The sequence below is a fragment of the Puma concolor genome, chromosome E1, assembly GCF_028749965.1.
Source record: "Puma concolor isolate L17-30 chromosome E1, mPumCon1.1.hap2, whole genome shotgun sequence".
Lineage (NCBI taxonomy): Eukaryota > Metazoa > Chordata > Mammalia > Carnivora > Felidae > Puma > Puma concolor.
Window position 1 is genome coordinate 62,122,445 of NC_141680.1, and position 16,757 is coordinate 62,139,201.

The window sequence follows — 16,757 nt, forward strand, 5'->3', positions numbered from 1 at the left end:
ACTGGAGCTGCCTAGTGGGATGTCAGGGCTCTGACTGCCCTCCTGGCGAACGCCTGGACAGCCTGCCCAGGTCTGCTGGCCCCCCTGCCCGGGCACCCCCTGCTCCCTGGGATGGAACACAGCCACCGTCCCACAGCAGCGCGGGCAAGGGGCACCTTCCTCTCCTGAAACAACAAGCTAGAAATCGGAGAGGAGGGACCTTGTCCTCTCTCACTGTCTGAGAAGTTCCATCCTGCCTACCACTCAATCACCCTTTCTTTTTACACGTTTATCTTGTTCACCAAGGGAGGTTTTGCCCCCAAACCCCACTGACCTTGAGCTGCCTCCTGGGCTCTGGCCTCGGAGGTTGCCAGCCCCCTGTGTGTGTGCATATAAGGGTCGAGGGTGGCCCCCCCTTGATAGGATGAGACCCACATTGATCCTGCCCTGGTCCTAAAACACCAGCCCCGTGAGCCTGACCCAACTCCGTTCTAATCTAAGGACATAGGACCCCCGAATGTTACAATGTTGAGTTCCAGCCCTGGTGGCCGAGCTGGTTTCCTACCCAAGATCAGTGGGCGCTGGGAAAACAGGTGGGAGAGGCTTATGGGGGACAGGACAGGGTGCCATCTGGCCAGAGAAGACTGCCTGGGCAGCTGGCATGTGCCTGGGATAAGAATGGGTGGGCAGGGAGGAAAGGACCAGGCACTGGGACCACCTCAATTGGATGCGCGTTTGTCCCCAGTACAGGCAGCAGGGGGAGTAGATAAAAGCAGAGAATGGGGGGCTGGGGTGGGGGCCTCCAGTGTGGGATGGGGGGTGCCTGGGATGGATGAGGGCACCCTGGCCCGGCTGTGTGCCCTGCCCTGGGGAGGCATTCGCCTCATCCCCACCTATGGCCACCCCGTAGGGTCTCCCTGCAACCCTGCCCATCCCACAGGGAGAGTTTGGGGACATTGGGCAGAGGGTCAGGCATCGCGACAACACGGGCTTCTGGTGGTGCCAGCTCCTGTCTGTCGTCACTCATCAGCTGCGCCCCAAACTCAGGACGGAGACCTTGCCGCCCCATGTTTGCATGCGCAAGAACCCTGGGAGCACTGGCCGCTGGAGGCCGGCAGGACCTGTGGTCTGAACCAGCCAGGTTAACAGGCTGCTAAAACAAAGCTCCACATTCCCCAGAGGACTGACCTGGAGTCTACACAACATGGCAGCCAAGGTGCAGCGTTTACAACCCCAAGTCACTCTATGTACAAAGAATTATGGGAACGTGAGCACTTTCCAAGGGAAGGACAATCAACAGATGCCAGCTCTGAAATCCAGGTGGTGGAATTATCAGAAGAACGTGTGAAAGCAATTATCATAACTATGTCACAGAAGGTAAAGTTGAACACGCTGGAAACAGATGGAAAGATCTCAGCTGAGGAGCAGGGAGTATACAAAAGAACAAAATGCAAATTTCAGAACCGAGAAATCTAAACAATTACTCAACAGCCCCTAGAGCAGATAGGAGGCATCCGAGGGAAGATGGGGCCAGAAGATGGGCCAACAGAAACCATCCAGTCTGGAGAAGAGACACAAGTTTGGGGGCAAGCCTGCCCCTCGGGGACATGTGTGACAAGATCAGAAAGTCCAACATTGTGTTAGACCCCAAGAGAGAGAGAAGAAACAGGGCAGGGAAGACAACGTTTTGAAGAAAGACGGGCTGAAAATTTCTCACGTTTAGGGAAAGACTAATGTCCAGATTCAGGAAATGCAGCGACCCCCAAACAGGGAAAATCCAAAGAAACCCATGTCTGGACAGGTCATAATTAAATTGCTAAAGGCAAAGAAAGAAATCTGGAAGTTGATGGGTAGTAATGAAGCCTGAATGGAGGAGTGACAATCTGAATGACCACGGGCTTCTGATCAGAAACCACGGAGGCCGGGAGATGGGGAAACGGGATCTTGAAAGTGCCAGAAAACAAGAACAGTCGGCCTAGAGTTCGTGCTGTGGGAGGGAAGGGAATATGAAGACACTCTTAGGCGAAGGGAAAGTAAGAGCCGGTCGTGCAGACCTGACCTAAAGGAAATCCTGGAGACCGTGTCCAGGCTGCCGGGCAGGGATGCCAGCTGGAGACGTGTGTCTTCAGGGATGGAGGAAAAACAACAGAAATGGTCGATAGCTAACATAAAAGATAATTTTCCCTTTGACGTTTTCGAAGATACATGTGACCGTTGAAAGCAAAACTTATAACGCAGGTGGGATTTTTCAGCCCCCGTGAATGCAGGACAACCGTGCCACGAGGGTGGGGGTGAGGCCTCCACAGTGCAGCCCAAATCGGCTGTGGGAGGGGTGGCAGGTATGTGGAAATCTCTAGTGCAGCCAAAGTGCAGAGATCCAGCCCCAGAGTCAGGAGGTAAAGTGGGATACTAAGGTTTTCAAATAATCCGACAGGAGGCAGGAGAGGGGAGGACCTAGGGGCCAACACAACAATAAAGCGGGGAATCTAAATTCAGTTCTTAACTCCATTAAACATCAGTGCAAACACACCGATTGCAGACAGACTGACAAACTGGAATTAAGAGCAACAACAAAGTGCCTGGCTCTGCTGTGAGAAGCCCACTTTACATATAAAGGCGGGTGAGAAAAGGGAAGTGCACCTGGGAAGCGCCAATCCAAGGGAAGGTAGAATGGTTAGGTCACCGACAGTGTGTATTTCAGAAGGAGACGGGGCGGGGGAGGGGGAAGGTTACGTGATCAAAGAAGGCCTAAGGATCCCAAATGAGTACCCAGGGAACGGCAGCCTCAGCGCATGAGAAGCAAAGCCTGGCAGAACTGAAGCGCCGACAGTCCCTTGGAGGGTAGGCGCCCATCCTGTGAGGAGACACGGTCCTCCAGGCCAGACCCCGGCCGGGCTGGAGCCGCCAGCAGCAGAGCGCACTGGTCAAGTGCACGCGGACGCCCGCCAGCACCGCCACGCTCTGTGCCCGGCAGTAAAACCCAAATAAACTTAAAAAAAAATTGAAATCCTACACAGCATGCTCCCAGACCACGACGTAATGACTGGAAACCAGTGACACATCTCGGGAAGACCCACAGATATTAAATAACGAATGGGTTAGAGAGGAATTCACAAGGGGAATGAGAAAGTATTTTGAATCGAACGAAAGTGAAGACATTAACGTTTATGGGTTGTAGCTAAAGCAGTGCTTTCCTCTAAGGGAAATTCACAATACTAAACGCTTATATCTTTTTTAAGAAGAGAAAAGTTTTGGGGCGCCTGGGTGGCTCAGTCAGCTAAGCGTCCGACTCTTGATATCAGCTCAGGGCATGATCTCACGGTCCCTGAGATCAAGCCCTTCATTGGGCTCTGTGTGTGCATGTGCTCGCTCTCTCTCTCTCTCTCTCTCTCTCCCTCTCTCTCTCACACAATAAATAAATTAAAACAAAAAGGAAAGTTTCTAAGGCACCTGCATGTCTCAGTTGACTAAGCATCTGACGTTGGCGCTAGTCATGCTCTCACAGTTTGTGGGTTCGAGCCCCGCGTCGGGCTCTGTGCTGACAGCTCAGAACCTGGAGTTGCTTCCGATTCTGTGTCTTCCTCTCTCTGCCCCTCCCCCTCTCACGCTCTGTCTCTCTCAAAAATAAGTAAACGTAAAAAAAAAATTCCTTTAAGGAAAGGTTTCTAATCAATGAGCTAAACTTTTACTTAAATTAATTAGGAAAAAAGCAAATTAAATCCAAAGTAATCAGAACAAAGGAAATGATAGCAGACATCAAGGAAAACAAAAACATTAAAGAAGAATCACTGACAGCAAAAAGCGGTTATTATGAAAGCTCAGTCAGTTTGATAAACCCTGAGCCAGACTGACCAGGACAAAGGAGACCCAAGTGACAACATCAGGAATGAAAGGGAACATCACTTTAGACCCTAGAAACATTAGAAGGACATTAAAGAAATATTACGATTTTGTGCCTGTAAATTTATCAATCTAGAAGAAACGGGCCAATCCCTGGAAAGCCACACGCTGCCCGGTGCACTCAAGGCCACACTGAGGGACCACACAGTCCTATCTACTGAGGAAATTAGGTCCTGCCAGATACGAAAGGAAGACATCATAGCAATTCTGCACAGACTTGGGGAAAGCAGGCGACGGGGGCTTCCCAATGTGCTCAGCAGAATATTAGCAAACTGAATCCAGGAATGTGTAAGAAGGGGTCTTTATCCTGGAGTAACCTGTTTATTCTGGGACAGATCCAATGTGGTTTATCCTGGAAATGTACGGTAGGTGCAGCACATAAATATCAATCACTGTAATTCACAATGTCAACAGACTAAAGAAGAAAATCTGACGACATCTCGGTAGATGCAGGAAAAGCATTTGACAAAATTCAACACCTATGATTTTTTTAAAAACCAGCCAACTAGGAAAAAAGGGAATTTCTTTATAAAAGGCATCTGCAGGGGCGCCTGGGTGGCTCAGTTGGTTAAGCGTCCGACTTCGGCTCAGGTCATGGTCTGGCGGTTCGTGAATTTGAGCCCTGAGTCAGGCTCTGTGCTGACAGCTCAGAGCCTGGAGGCTGCTTCGGATCCTGTGTCTCCCTCTCTCTCTGCCCCTCCCCCGTTCATGCTCTGTCTCTCTTTCTCTCTCAAAAATAAATAAACATTAGGGGTGCCTGGGTGGCTCAGTCAGTTGAGTGTCCAACTTCGGCTCAGGTCACGATCTCACGGCTCGTGAGTTCGAGCCCTGGGTCAGGTTCTGTGCCGACAGCTCGGAGCGTGGAGCCTGCTTCGGATTCTGTGTCTCCCTCTCTCTCAGCCCCTCCCCCACTCATACTCTGTCTCTGTCTCTGTCTCTGTCTCTGTCTCTCTCTCAAAAATAAATAAACATTAGGGGTGCCCGGGTGGCTCAGTCGGTTGAGCGTCCTACTTCGGCTCAGGTCACAATCTCACGGCTCATGAGTTCGAGCCCCGCGTCGGGCTCTGTGCCGACAGCTCGGAGCCTGGAACCTCCTTCAGGTTCTGTGTCTCCCTCTCTCTCTGCAACAGGCATCTGCGACATCCTGCAGCTAACAGCAGGCTTAATGGCAAAGGGCTGAATGCTATTCCCCCATAAGATCAGGAGCCAGGCAAGGGGACTTCTCTGACCGCTTCTGTTCGACATCACGTTGAGGGTCCTAATCAGTATCATCAAGAGAGAAACAAAACGCACACGTGCTAGGAGGGAAGAAAGGAAACTTTCTAGTTGTGGCGACATGTCTATTTCCATTCACGAGCCATGAACACCTGGCGGCCGAGATTGAAACTTTAAACGTGGGAAAGAGACTTCCACTGCCCAGGGGGATGTGGCAGGCCACTCCCGCGCTGAGAACAGGACGAACGACAAAACCCCGCTCTCATCCTGTCAGAGGGGGCCTCTCCGGGCACCCGTCTGGAGACCTTGCCTGTGCCCGCTTTGCGAAATTAACCCGATGCACAGGCCTTCTGGTATTGGCAGCTCTTTATGGGGGCAGGTGAGGGACCTTCAGGCGGGCCCCCCTCTGACACACAGACTTCGAAGGGCTGGCCGCACTGAGGAAGAAAAGGGCTTCTGATGGTTTCCACAGTTTAACAACAAGTGCACACACACGTCCCCAAGTGTGATCTTTTGGCCCGTGTGTGGTGCCCAGAGAGCGGACGGGAGAGGGGTCCAGGCGTCGGCAGCTGGCACCACGGGCGTCAGGTCCCCTTCCCGGGTTGGGTCCGTCACCGTGGGGAGCCGGGCCAGATGGCGTGCCAGAGGACGGGGAGGCTGAGCCTCGGACGGGAGCAGTCTGGGAGGCAGGGGGGGGCCGCGGCACAGCTCAGCAGTGACCTTGGGTCAGGGGCGCATTCCCAGCACTGGGCCACTGTTTGATGGACCGGGTGGCCACTGCCAGCGTTCTCTCTCCGGGTCTCCCGGGGACCCCGTCACCCACCTGACCTTTGGACAAGGCCCATTTCTCCCCAAGTCTGAGGCTCTTGACCGCCAGGACTGACAGGTGCGGCATCCCAGTGCCCTGGTGGGGAAGGTCTCATGGCCCCGGGAAAGCCACTCCGGGGTGCGGGCCTCAGTGTGACAGGGCTGAAGGCTGGTCCCACCCCACCTGTCCTGTGGGCTGGTGGTCAGATGCCTCGGGTGCGTGGCTCGAGCCCGGCTCCCTGGCTCCCGGCCACCACCTGGCAGCACGGTCCTGCCAGGGCCGCAGATGGTCTGGGCTCCCACCCAAGGCGTCTGCAGGCAACAGGTCAGGACTCCATTCACTCTGCATGTCTGAGAGCAGCTGCCCTATTTCCGCACTCAGAGTGCTGGGCAGAAGGTCCGCAGGGCCTCACAAACATCTCAGGTACCAGGACGGCCCGGGACCGTCAGCTCACACACACCACCCTCATCAGGCCGAGGGGCTTCATCTTGATGGCACACAGGAAGTGCTCAGCTCATAGAGGGGCCCGTGGTCCCTGCTGCTTCTGGGACCCAGCCTGGGCTGGGAGCTCACCTGACCGGGCCCTAGTGAGCTGGGGGAACCGAGATTTGGTCAAAAGCCCCTGAGAGGAGCTGGCTGGCCTCCGATGGTCGCCTCCCTGATGGGGTTCTGAAGTGAAGCCACGGAACTCTGGAGAAGTCTGGTTCCTTTAAGAAAGGTGCTAGACACATGAAAAGATGCTCAATGTCATGAGGCATCAGGCAAATGCAAATCAAAGCCACAGCGGGACGCCGCTTCACGTCCACCACAGGGGCCAGCATCAAAGAACAAATAACGAGAGTTGCCGAGGACGAGGACGCTGAGAGATCGGAGAGATCGGAGAGATCGGGGCTGCGAGATCGCGAGTCACTGGGAAAAACAGCCCGGTGGTTCCTCAAAAAGCTAAACAAAAAATCACCAGCAGTTCCAGCCCTAGATTCACACACCACGGAACTGAAAACCTGCACACGCATGCATGGTCACAGCCCCCCGAAGGTGGAAACCATCAACGACGCACCCCTGGCCCAGGGAGAAGCAAAACGCGGTGGAAGAGGGCTCAGCCGTTTGTGGAAAGGGGTGAGAGCGGACACCTGCCGCGACACGGATGGACCTCCGAGCCATAAGCCACACGCACGCCACGGGATTCCAGGGATAGGAGGTGTCCAGGACAGGCAAACACAGACGCAGATGCCGGACGCTGGCCAGAGGAGCAGGGACGGACCGCGGGTGGGGATGGGGCTCCCACTGGGCTGACGAGATGCTCGGAACTGGATCGAGGTGGTGGTTTGCACAGCACTGTGAATGCCCTACGTGCCTCTAACGTGGACTGCATTGTGTACCTTAAGCGAATTTATTTTGTCATGTGACTTCTACCTCAATCTTGAAACGAGATGTCACAGGGCTCTTGGACAGCACAGGTTACAGCGAGCAATTTTCGTGGCACAGCCTAACTTGCCAGGGAGACCACACCACCCACCACGCGTCCCCTCCGCAGGCTCCAGGCAGCGTCTGCGCCACACTGAGCGGCCTCTCTCAAACGCGTGACCTCTCCTTCCTCGCTGGGCCACGGGGCGGGGGGGCACTCCAGGGAGGTTTGTGGCTTGGCCGGGCCTCAGACCGGAGCCCTGCAGCCACCGCCTGAGCCTGCGGCGACCGCCCCGTCCCTGACCCCGTCCTGTCCACGCCCTGCAGCCCGTACCCGCCCCCCGCCCCGGCTGTCCCCGAGGACCCTCTGCACGGTCTGGCCCCGCCCCGCCCGGCTGCGCCCCACCCACCCGGCCCCGCCCTGCCACGCCCTACCCGGCCACGCCCCATCCACTCGGCCCGCCCTGCACGGTCCTACCCGGCCCCGCCCCACCCACCCGGCCACACCCTGCCGGGCCCGGCCCAGCGTCAGCATCACTTTCTGGACTGACCACCAGGTGGCAGCGAAGGCTCCTCGATGTGGAGTCCCGGCCCCGACGCCCCGCCGCAGCCCAGGGGCCCAGCTCCCGCAGCCAGAGCTCAACACAGGCTGCCCCGCGCCTGCACCCTCAGCCCTCTGCGCCTACCTCAGCGGACACGCGGGTGCCTGTCCAGAGAATACCGCGGGGCTGCCCTGAGGCTGACGCTCCCGTCCGGGCCGCCTGCACGTTACCAGCTCCGCGTCCCAGCGACGTGCCTCTGATGGAGCCTGTGTCCCGTCTGCAAGTCTCGGCCCTCACTCTCCTCATGCAGAAGCGAACCATGAAGGAAAATTGCAACTAAATGCACCACCGCCGGCCCCAGGGGCTCGGAGAACCGGGGCCCGAGGCTGTGCAAAGGGCTGCTGGATCCCGGGGCGCAGAGAAAACCCCCAAACCCGGGTGTGAACTGACAGTGACACCCGGCAAAAGTCACAAGGCTGGACCGGGGGTTAAATGTCACGCGGAGCCAAGTTTTCCAGGACCCTCTGTAGAGATAATATGTTTCTTCCAACTTGGGAGAGAAAAACAGAAAAAAGCCTGATGGGATAGATAATATTCTCAAGCTTGACACTAAAATAATTTTTCTCAAAATCACATTACTTTCTGGCCAGACCTGCCAGGGAAGCAATTCTGAAACCCTCCACACTTCCTTGGGATATGAAAGCTGGCAGCGGTTTTCAGCTGTTCCCACAAGTGCCCAACTCTGGCTGCAAGAGGAGCCCCTCGGGGGCCCCAGCTGCCCCCGCACCAACTCCAGCCTGTGTCCTGGCCGAACTGCTGAAGGGACTGGTCCAGCGTCCCCAGCCGGCTGCCCACCGAGCCCTGGCCAGGGGCCAGGTGCTTCTGCGGCTTCCGAACACCATGTCCCACACAGGTGTCCACCCGCACACCCCTCGGCCAGCTCTACCTTCTGCCTGTCTGGTTCTATCACACTTATTCTAGCACATTCTAGGGCAAGCTACAGGAAGAGGTAACGGTTCTTATGTGCTACCCAGGAGGACAGGATTTCATATCTCTTGCGTGCCCGTCACCCCCCTCCGGTTGGGCCTGTGGGTCACCCTGCCGGTGCCACAAAGCTGTCCCGCTGTCCAGCACATGCACACGGCCCAGCAGTGTGGGGACACAGCGGGTTCGCCCCCTGGACGTCCTGGGTTCCCAACCATGTGAGAAGGGGGCTGGCCTGACCGCCAGGAAGAGCAGCGTCGAAGCCACCCACCTGGTCCCTGTGCCACCTCCAGGGGGACACGCCTGGCCCAGGGGAGGAGCCACCCCAGGCAGGGAGTCTGGAGGGCGGCTGGAGTCGGGCATCAGGGACTCGACCCCGGCCAGTGGAGCAGACGCCTGTGCGCACGCCGTCAGGGAGACCTGCAGGCCCAGCCCGAGTGGGCTTTAACGCACCCCCCGCCCCCGGGTGGGTTTAGGATCTGCAGTGAGAAGAAAAAGTCAGATTTCAGGGCTGAAGGCAGCATTTTAAAATCCGGCTTTAAATAAACACGGAATAAAAAAAGAGTGCTCGGAGCCTCCGGCAGCCGAAATTAGAAGCGGCCGCCCTGGGCGGGGGGCCATCTGTGCGCCAGGCAGCGCCGTCTGCAGTCTCCTGGCGGCGCCGGGGGGCTGGGGACAGGCAAGGCCCCGCTTTCCAGGCCGTCCTCCAAGTCCAGACTCCAGAGAACACGTCCCCTCCTCTCTGCTCCAAAACACCTTCCAGATCACTGTCCGGCCGGCGTAAGTCCGTTGAGAAGCAGAGAGAGGAACACCAAGATTGTGTCTCCGGACAGAGAGGCAGCAAGCGCGTGTGACGCCAGCGTCTTCCCTGTGCCCCCGGGGCAGCGGAGTGACCAGCCATGGCCGTGTGTGCCCGGGGCCTCCTCACCGCTAATCTCCTTGTGACCGAGGCGCGGGAACCTCAGGGTCCCGCTCACCGGCTGGAGGGCCGCACCAAAGCTGGGTGTGCCCGATGGGCGTGGGTCTCCCTGCCCCCGTCCCTTCGTCAGCTCAGGACACCCCCCCCCCCCCCCCCCCCCCCCCGCCCTCCGGCCTCACCTGGCCTGGGGAGGCCCAGGTATGGGGGCGCCCGCATCACCTGCCTGGGCTATTTAAATCTGCATTGTCAGTTAACGTATTCTAATCGGCAGGTGGGTGACTGAGCTGGCAGACGCGAAATGACGCTAAGCTGCAGGGGGGAGGAGCCCCCAGAGAAACTCTGAGCCTCTTCGCGCCCCGGCACTCACCCCCGCGCTGCCTCCCACGGCCCCTGGAGTCACGCCGAGGCGCAGTGATTATGTAAAGGGGCCGCCGGTTGCTGGGGAACCTCTCCCACCCAGCCCTGCCTCAGGGCCGGCACCTCCTGGCTCCCCCACACGCAGGGAGCCCCCTCCAGCCCCTCCAGGTCTGGCCAGGAGGGAAGCTGGGGGAAGCGGAGAACGGAGAACATTCTAGGCTGCCTTTCTAGGGGGCCAGGAGGGGCCTGAAGCCACACCTGAGCCTGTCCTGCCCTCCTCCGTCTCCGTCTGTGCTCCGTCTGTGCTCCGTCTGTGCCGGGCAGCCTGGAGAGAGCCCAGCTCACTCACACCTCCCTCAAGGGCACGTACCCCGTGCTCCCTCCCGGGACAGACAAGGTAACGGCACAGATCCCTGCAGGCCCACGAGGAATCTGTCCTGTCCAGGGGCAATATTTTAGTTACAGAGAAGAAAGCCTTTAAACTGTGTGCAGGCCAAGATGAGCAGGTTTGGGGGCAAGAACAAATCTAGGTAACCACCTGGGGGGGAGGAGGGGAGAGCCCTCACCTGGAGTGGCAGGTCAGCCCAGGCTCACCCCTTCCTGGCCTTGGCCCTGGCCTGTCCTGGCCATGCAGGGCCGCACACTGGGGCCCTGCGCCGGCCTCCTGCACGAGCTGCTGTCCACAGACCGGGCTCCAGGGAGGGGAGGGGAGGGGAGGGGAGGGACGACGGCTCCACCTGCTGTTCCCACAGAGGCAGGGGTCTCAGGTGAGATACAGGCCAGGTAGGGGCTGGTGCACCCCCCCTTTTAAGAAACTTTTAATTTCCGGACAGTTTTCAATTTATATAATTACTGCAAAGATCCTGTCCCCCCCCCCCCCTCCCCGTTCGCCTGTTTCCCGCCAACACCTCCCGTCGGCACACGGAGTGTGTCAATAATCACAAACTCCTATGGGTTCGCTGCTGTCAACCAAAGTCCATACTCTGCTCAGGTGTCCTTGGTTTTCCTGTTGCCCCATCGTCACGTCTCCCCTGGGGCCTCTGGGCTGAGCCGTGTCTCATGTCCCTGGTTTCCCGTGGCCGGGCAGTTCTGAGGCTGCTGGGGCCATCCCTCCGTTGGGATGTGTCTGGAGGTTACACGGGGGTGACAGGGTTCCGGGAGGTAGACCACAGAGCTGAAGGGCCACGCGTGATCACCGCGATGCCCAACTGCAGCTGCGACCTGGCCCGCCTGTCTGTCTCCCGGTAAAGCTCCTTCTTTCTCCCTCCTCCTGTGCTCTCGAGAGGGAGGTGGCCCTGCACAGCACACACTCAAGGGCCGGGGAGACTTCTTGAGACAGCTTCTCATGTGCCTTTCTACATGGCATCTGGTGCTTTCTAGAAATGTCCGTCTAAGGGCTAACAACGATAATCTCTAGACCGTTTAAGGGCTTGCCACATGCCAGACACAGTTCTCAGTGCTTTCCTTCTTCCTCTTCCTCTTTTTTTTTTTTTAATGTTTTTATTTAGTTTTGAGAGAGACAGACAGAGACAGAACATGAGCAGGGGAGGGGCAGATCAAGAAGGACACACAGAATCCGAAGCAGGCTCCAGACTCTAAGCTGTCAGCACAGAGCCCACTTGGGGCTCGAACTCATGAGCCATGAGATCACGACCTGAGCCGAAGTCGGGCGCTTAACCGACTGAGCCACCCAGGCGCCCCTTGGTGCTTTCCTGCTGTCTGCACCCTGAATCATCCCCATGTTCTGCGGCAGCTGCCACGGCCCACCTCCACCCAGGTGGGGCCGGAAGAGGCTATGGCAGTGCCCAAGCCCCGCCGGGCTGTCTCAGTGATTGGCTCCCGGTACCGACTCTTCCTGTCCTCTGCGTCCACTCCCTCCCTCAACAGCACACCCAGCTGGGAGAGGTCAGGCCTCACCCAGTGGCAGGAAACACGGCTCTCCTTTTGTGCCGGACAAAGCCACGGTGTGCCGGAGGCCGCTGAGGTGACCTTCCTGCTGGCGGCAGGCAGGACTCCCCCGAGCCTGTGAGCTTCCCGCCCCGGGCGGCTCCGGCTTTCTTGCTGATACTGCTGACAGTCACAAAGCGTGTGGGCCTGGCCAGGAACCAGAAAACAGTCCTCTGGACACAATTCGGACAGTTGTGCCGGTGACATGGCCCAGGCCAATCACCAGGGGCACCTGGCACGGACGGGAGGCTGGAGGGGCGTGGGGGGGATGTCAGTGGTGTAGGCCAGGGCAGACAGGAAAGATGAGGTCCTGCTAGGGATGCCCGTCCTTCCTGCTCTGGAACTTTCTGGTTACTGATTACAAGTGCTTGAATCCAGGAAGGAAAAAAAGGAAGAGAAGTCTGGATTGGGTGGCTCCTTCTCTGAGAGCGGGGTGGAAGGGGGAGGCGGAGGGAGAGAGAAACAGCCCCCTTGCCAAGCACAGATGTCCCTGTGATCCGAGACAAATGGCCACCCCGTAGGCCAAGCCCAGCCAAAACCAGGTTAGGCTGGACGGAGAGATGTGGCGAAAACCCTTCAAAGTTTTGCTGGGCGGCCACCTCAGAAAGGGCGCCTTCTGTTTAGCAAAAATTCACAAATCCTTGTGCCTCCCTGCCAGGAGGACAGCTTGCTTGAAAAGCAAAGGCTGTCATCCTGTAATTAAATCTGAGACCCCCCTCCCTACGCGACGCTGAGATGGAACCACTTATATAACACGCCTAAAAATAAGCTGATGAAGAGACGCACTTTTATTCTCCCTGCCTGCAGCCTTGTCTCCTGGGCCGCCCAGGCTGGGGTCTGCTGAGCCGGAGTCGGCGTCCACAGCACCACACGGTCAGGTTCTCGCCTCTGACTGCAGCCCGGCACCCTGCATGCACGGGGGCCCGGTGCCGGTGTGCGGGGCTGGGGCGGGGGGAGGGCCCTCTGGTTCAGAGCTACGTGCTGAAGATCCCCATGGCTACACGCCTCCCTGGTGGCGCAGACCGCAGAGGTGAGGACCAATGATCAGAAGTGACAGGGAAACAGAGTGCCAGTGCACCTGCTTCCTCGGGGACACCAGCTGCCCCTCAGCCCTGCCCCAAGTGCAGGAAGACCACCACCCTGTTCCGGGGGTGCTGGGACCGCCCATCTTGGCTGGCGCTGGTCCTCTCGGACTTCTCCATCGTGACAATGCCTTGCTCTGGCCGGTGTTGGAGGGGGTGGGCCAGACCCCAAGTCGGGGTGATGATTTCCCAGCTGCCCCGAGTGCCAACCCCCGGGCCAGGGGCTGGATCCCACGGCCCCCAACACACTCTGAGTTAAGGAGAAGGAACAAGGTGGGGCTTATAAAGGGCCCTGAACACTTCCAAAAGAAAGAGGTGCCAAGACAAGGGTGGCCCCCTAAGTCCTGGGAGCTGGTGCTGCTGCTGACCTGTCAGTACCCCGCCCACCATCTCGTCTCGTCCACCACTCAGGCCCTAAGACCTTACCCTTGGTCCTCAGCCCCGGCCCCAGACACCATCACCACGTGAAAGAGCTTCCACACAAGTAAGAAAACCCCCAGAGAACACTGGTGGTCTCCTGGCGGGGTGGGGGAGGGGGGCTAAGACCCCTCCTCACAGCTGAAGGACTGAGCACGCCTATGCTGGAGACCTTTCTGGAGTCTGGTGGCTCGGAGAGGCCGCCAGGCCGGGTCCAGGTCTCCAGATCTTGATAGGACAGCCTCGCCCGCGTCTCACTCTGTGCCTGCCATCAGCCCCGCTCGCTTTCTGGGTGACACTCCACGAGAGGCTCGCTCAGTTCCACTTGAGGCAGGGTGCTGACAGCGCCCCTCCCCCACCGCTCACCTCCTGCCCAGCTGCCAGGGAGAGGGAGAGGCCCAGGATGGCTGCTGGAAGGCAGGCCAGGCTCGGAGTGGCTCCCCTACCTCAGCTGCTACCAAAGGGGAGCATGCCCTTGGGCAGGAGAACGGTAGTCAAGGGCAGAACCTTCCAGAGAGTGGAGCGGTGCTTAGGACTACAGATGCTTCTCAGGAGAGGACTCTCTCCTCCCTCCACTGTCTTGAGACCGAGGGGAGCAGCCAGCCCAGGACTCTCCAGACTATACCCCTCCCCACCCCCTCCCCGGTTTTCCTGCTGGCTTCCACCTGTCATTCTTCTGACCCCAACCACCTCACTTCCCTTTGGGCAAGCAGCAGCCAGCTCTACCCCGCCCCCACCCAGCTCCACCTCAGCCCCTGTCCCCGGTCAGTTCAACAGACGCTGGTCCTAGGGTCGGCGGGATGCAAGCGTGCACCACACCATGGTGGCCGGGAAGGAAAGAGAACGAAGGGGAAAGGGACAACCGTAACTTCACAGCCACACAAGCAGATAAATATCCGAGTCGTCAGAGCCGGTTTGAACTGCTTTCTGTCACTTACAACCAAAAGAATCCCAAAACCTATAAACGCAGGAGTCTACTTTAAAACTGCAAACAACAAATAAAGAAGAGGAAGCTGGTTTCAGGAAGGAAATTCAACCAAAAAGAATCTGCCTGTGACGGAAGGCTTGCAGACAGGAGGGCAGGCGACCTCGTCCTGCACGTTGCTGTCCCTTCTTCGGGATGATCCTACGAAGCAGAATGCGGTCCACCTGGGTCCTGGTAGACTGGCTGTGACTTCGGGACTTGCCTTAGTCCCGGTCTGTCGGACTGATGTCTTGTGGGGCTATGTCTCCCTGGGCACCTGGGCTTGAAGGGAAAGTACAAGTGACCATCCTGGATGGGACGCTGGCACAACGTCAGGGCTCTGTTATAGGGAAACACTCAGATCTGGTGTTTCACAACGTAAGGCAAATAATTCCTCCAAATGCAACTCTCATTTATGTAAATATTTTTTCAAAGGAATTGTACTGGGATCCCTGTGTGCCAGCTTGGTCAGCTTCCCCGGTTGGAACCTCCCTGGAAAACCAGGCAGCTCTGGCCCCTTGATCCTTCAAGGAAGGCTCTCCTCCACCCACAGGGTCCTCCCTCCCCAAAGAAACTGCCCCCAGCAAGGGTCGTCTGCCATCACAGGGTCCTCTCCTTCCCTGGGGGTCCCCCGCCGTCCTCTCCACAGGGTCCTCTCCCCACCCCCCATCCGCCCCCTCGACCATCTTCCTGGCAAGTTCTCCTCCCCAGGGTTTTCCTCAGGGCCTACCCCACCCCCATGCTCACCCCTTCCAGGGTCCTCCCCTCCCAGGGTCTTCCCGCAGAGCACCACCCCCTCCCAAGGTCCAGCCTTCCCAGCGTCCTGCCCAGAGTCCACCCCCGTTAGGTACCACCACCCCCCCCCCCCCAGTATCCTTCCGTCTCAGGATCCTCCCCAGGGCCCATCCTCCCCGTGGCCCGAGTCTCCGCCGTCTCGCAGACTTACCTCCCAAAACTCCGGGTCCGGGCCGGACCGGGCGGCTGCGTGCCGGCCTCTCCCCATCATTCACTCCGCCCGCGCGGCCGGCTGCCCAGGGACTCTCCCCAGCCCTGCGCGAGCCCGCGCCCCCCGCCACTAGCAGGGAGCGGCGCCCAGGGGCCGCCCCGACTCGCGACTCAGCGAAGAGCCGCCCCCACGCGCTCTCGCCCACCTTCCGCTCTCCGCCTCCAGCGCCACCGGCCCACGCCGCCCCGCCCCCAGCCCGGCTGTCGCCCGGCCCCCAGGCTGTTCCCAGGGCCGAAGCCCGCGCCGCGCCTCCGCCTCCTCCCCCGCGATCGACAGCGCTACCGGCCAATTGCTGCCCTCAGCCGGCCCGCGGGCCCCGCCTCCTCTTCCATCTCCGGAACCTACCAATGGGAAGGGCGGTGCGGGGGCGGGGCCTGCCGGTTGCCTGGCAGCGGCGCGGCAGGGCGGGGGCGGGCGGCCGGGGGCGGTGATCCGGGTTCGGGGGGCGGAGCCTGCGGGGGGCGGGGCCTGGGTGGTTATAAAGGCGGCCGCCGGCGGGGTGCCGCGTTTCTGGTCCGGCTTCGCGCGCTGCCCGCCCGTTCCTGCCGCGCCCGCCTCCGTCGCCGCCGTCGCCCGTGCCCCCGCTCCGCTCCGCGGTGCCGCCGGACCAGCACCATGTCGCTGTCGCGCACGGAGGAGATGCACCGGCTCACGGAAAATGTCTACAAGGTGAGCCCCGCGCCGTCCGCGCGCCCGGGCCCGACCGGGGCGGCCCCTGGGCCCTTGGGGGGTCTTCTCGGAGCGGCAGCGGGGACCCGGCGCCAGCCGCTCGTTCGCAGGTGGGCTCAGGAGCCCCCCGCCCCGGCAGCCCTGCGTCGCCCCCGCGCGCCCCTTCCGCGCGCGTCCGCGCCGGCGCCCGGGGGACGGGGCTCTCGGACCGGAGTGGAGCGGGGCGGGGGCCGCCGGGGGTCCAGGGGCCGCGCCGCGCGTCGCCCTGCACCCCGGACGGCGTGATGGCCCCGTGGCGGCCCCTCCAGCCAGGTTACGCAAGCCTTTGGGCACTTTCTCCTCAACAGGCTCTCCCCTTCCGCAACTCCTTCTCGGGCAGTGATGGACGGGGCCCCAGGTGGGAGGTCGCGCGCGGGCAGGTTGGAGGGGTGGACAGATAATCCATCATCTTATGTAACCGCGGAGGAGAAGACTAATTGTGTAGGAGGCTGGCGCGCCTGCCTCTGATGTGTGTGGAGAGTGGGGTTCGCGTCCTCCTCTGCACACTGTCGCTGTCACGTCTGA

General features: G+C 59.5%; 1 protein-coding gene and 1 long non-coding RNA gene across 6 annotated transcripts in view; one reads left to right on the forward strand and one right to left on the reverse strand.

The window, feature by feature from the left end:
• Positions 1-12,820: 12,820 nt before the first annotated feature.
• On the reverse strand, positions 12,821-15,826 carry LOC147574588 (uncharacterized). The gene is made up of 2 exons (XR_015243683.1): positions 15,465-15,826; positions 12,821-14,800 (listed from the first exon to the last, which is right to left on the reverse strand). It is a non-coding gene; the product is annotated as an uncharacterized LOC147574588 (long non-coding RNA).
• Positions 15,827-16,030: 204 nt separating this feature from the next.
• Positions 16,031-16,757, forward strand: part of BAIAP2 (BAR/IMD domain containing adaptor protein 2) — a 63,052-nt gene continuing 62,325 nt past the window's right edge. For all 5 annotated transcript variants that reach the window (XR_015243680.1, XM_086685585.1, XM_086685586.1 and 2 more), the window contains exon 1: positions 16,031-16,193. Coding sequence is in view for 4 of the 5 variants with exons in the window: in XM_086685585.1 (XP_086541711.1) it covers positions 16,140-16,193 (54 nt within the window). In the remaining variant the exon portion in view is untranslated. The remainder of the gene's footprint in view (positions 16,194-16,757) is intronic.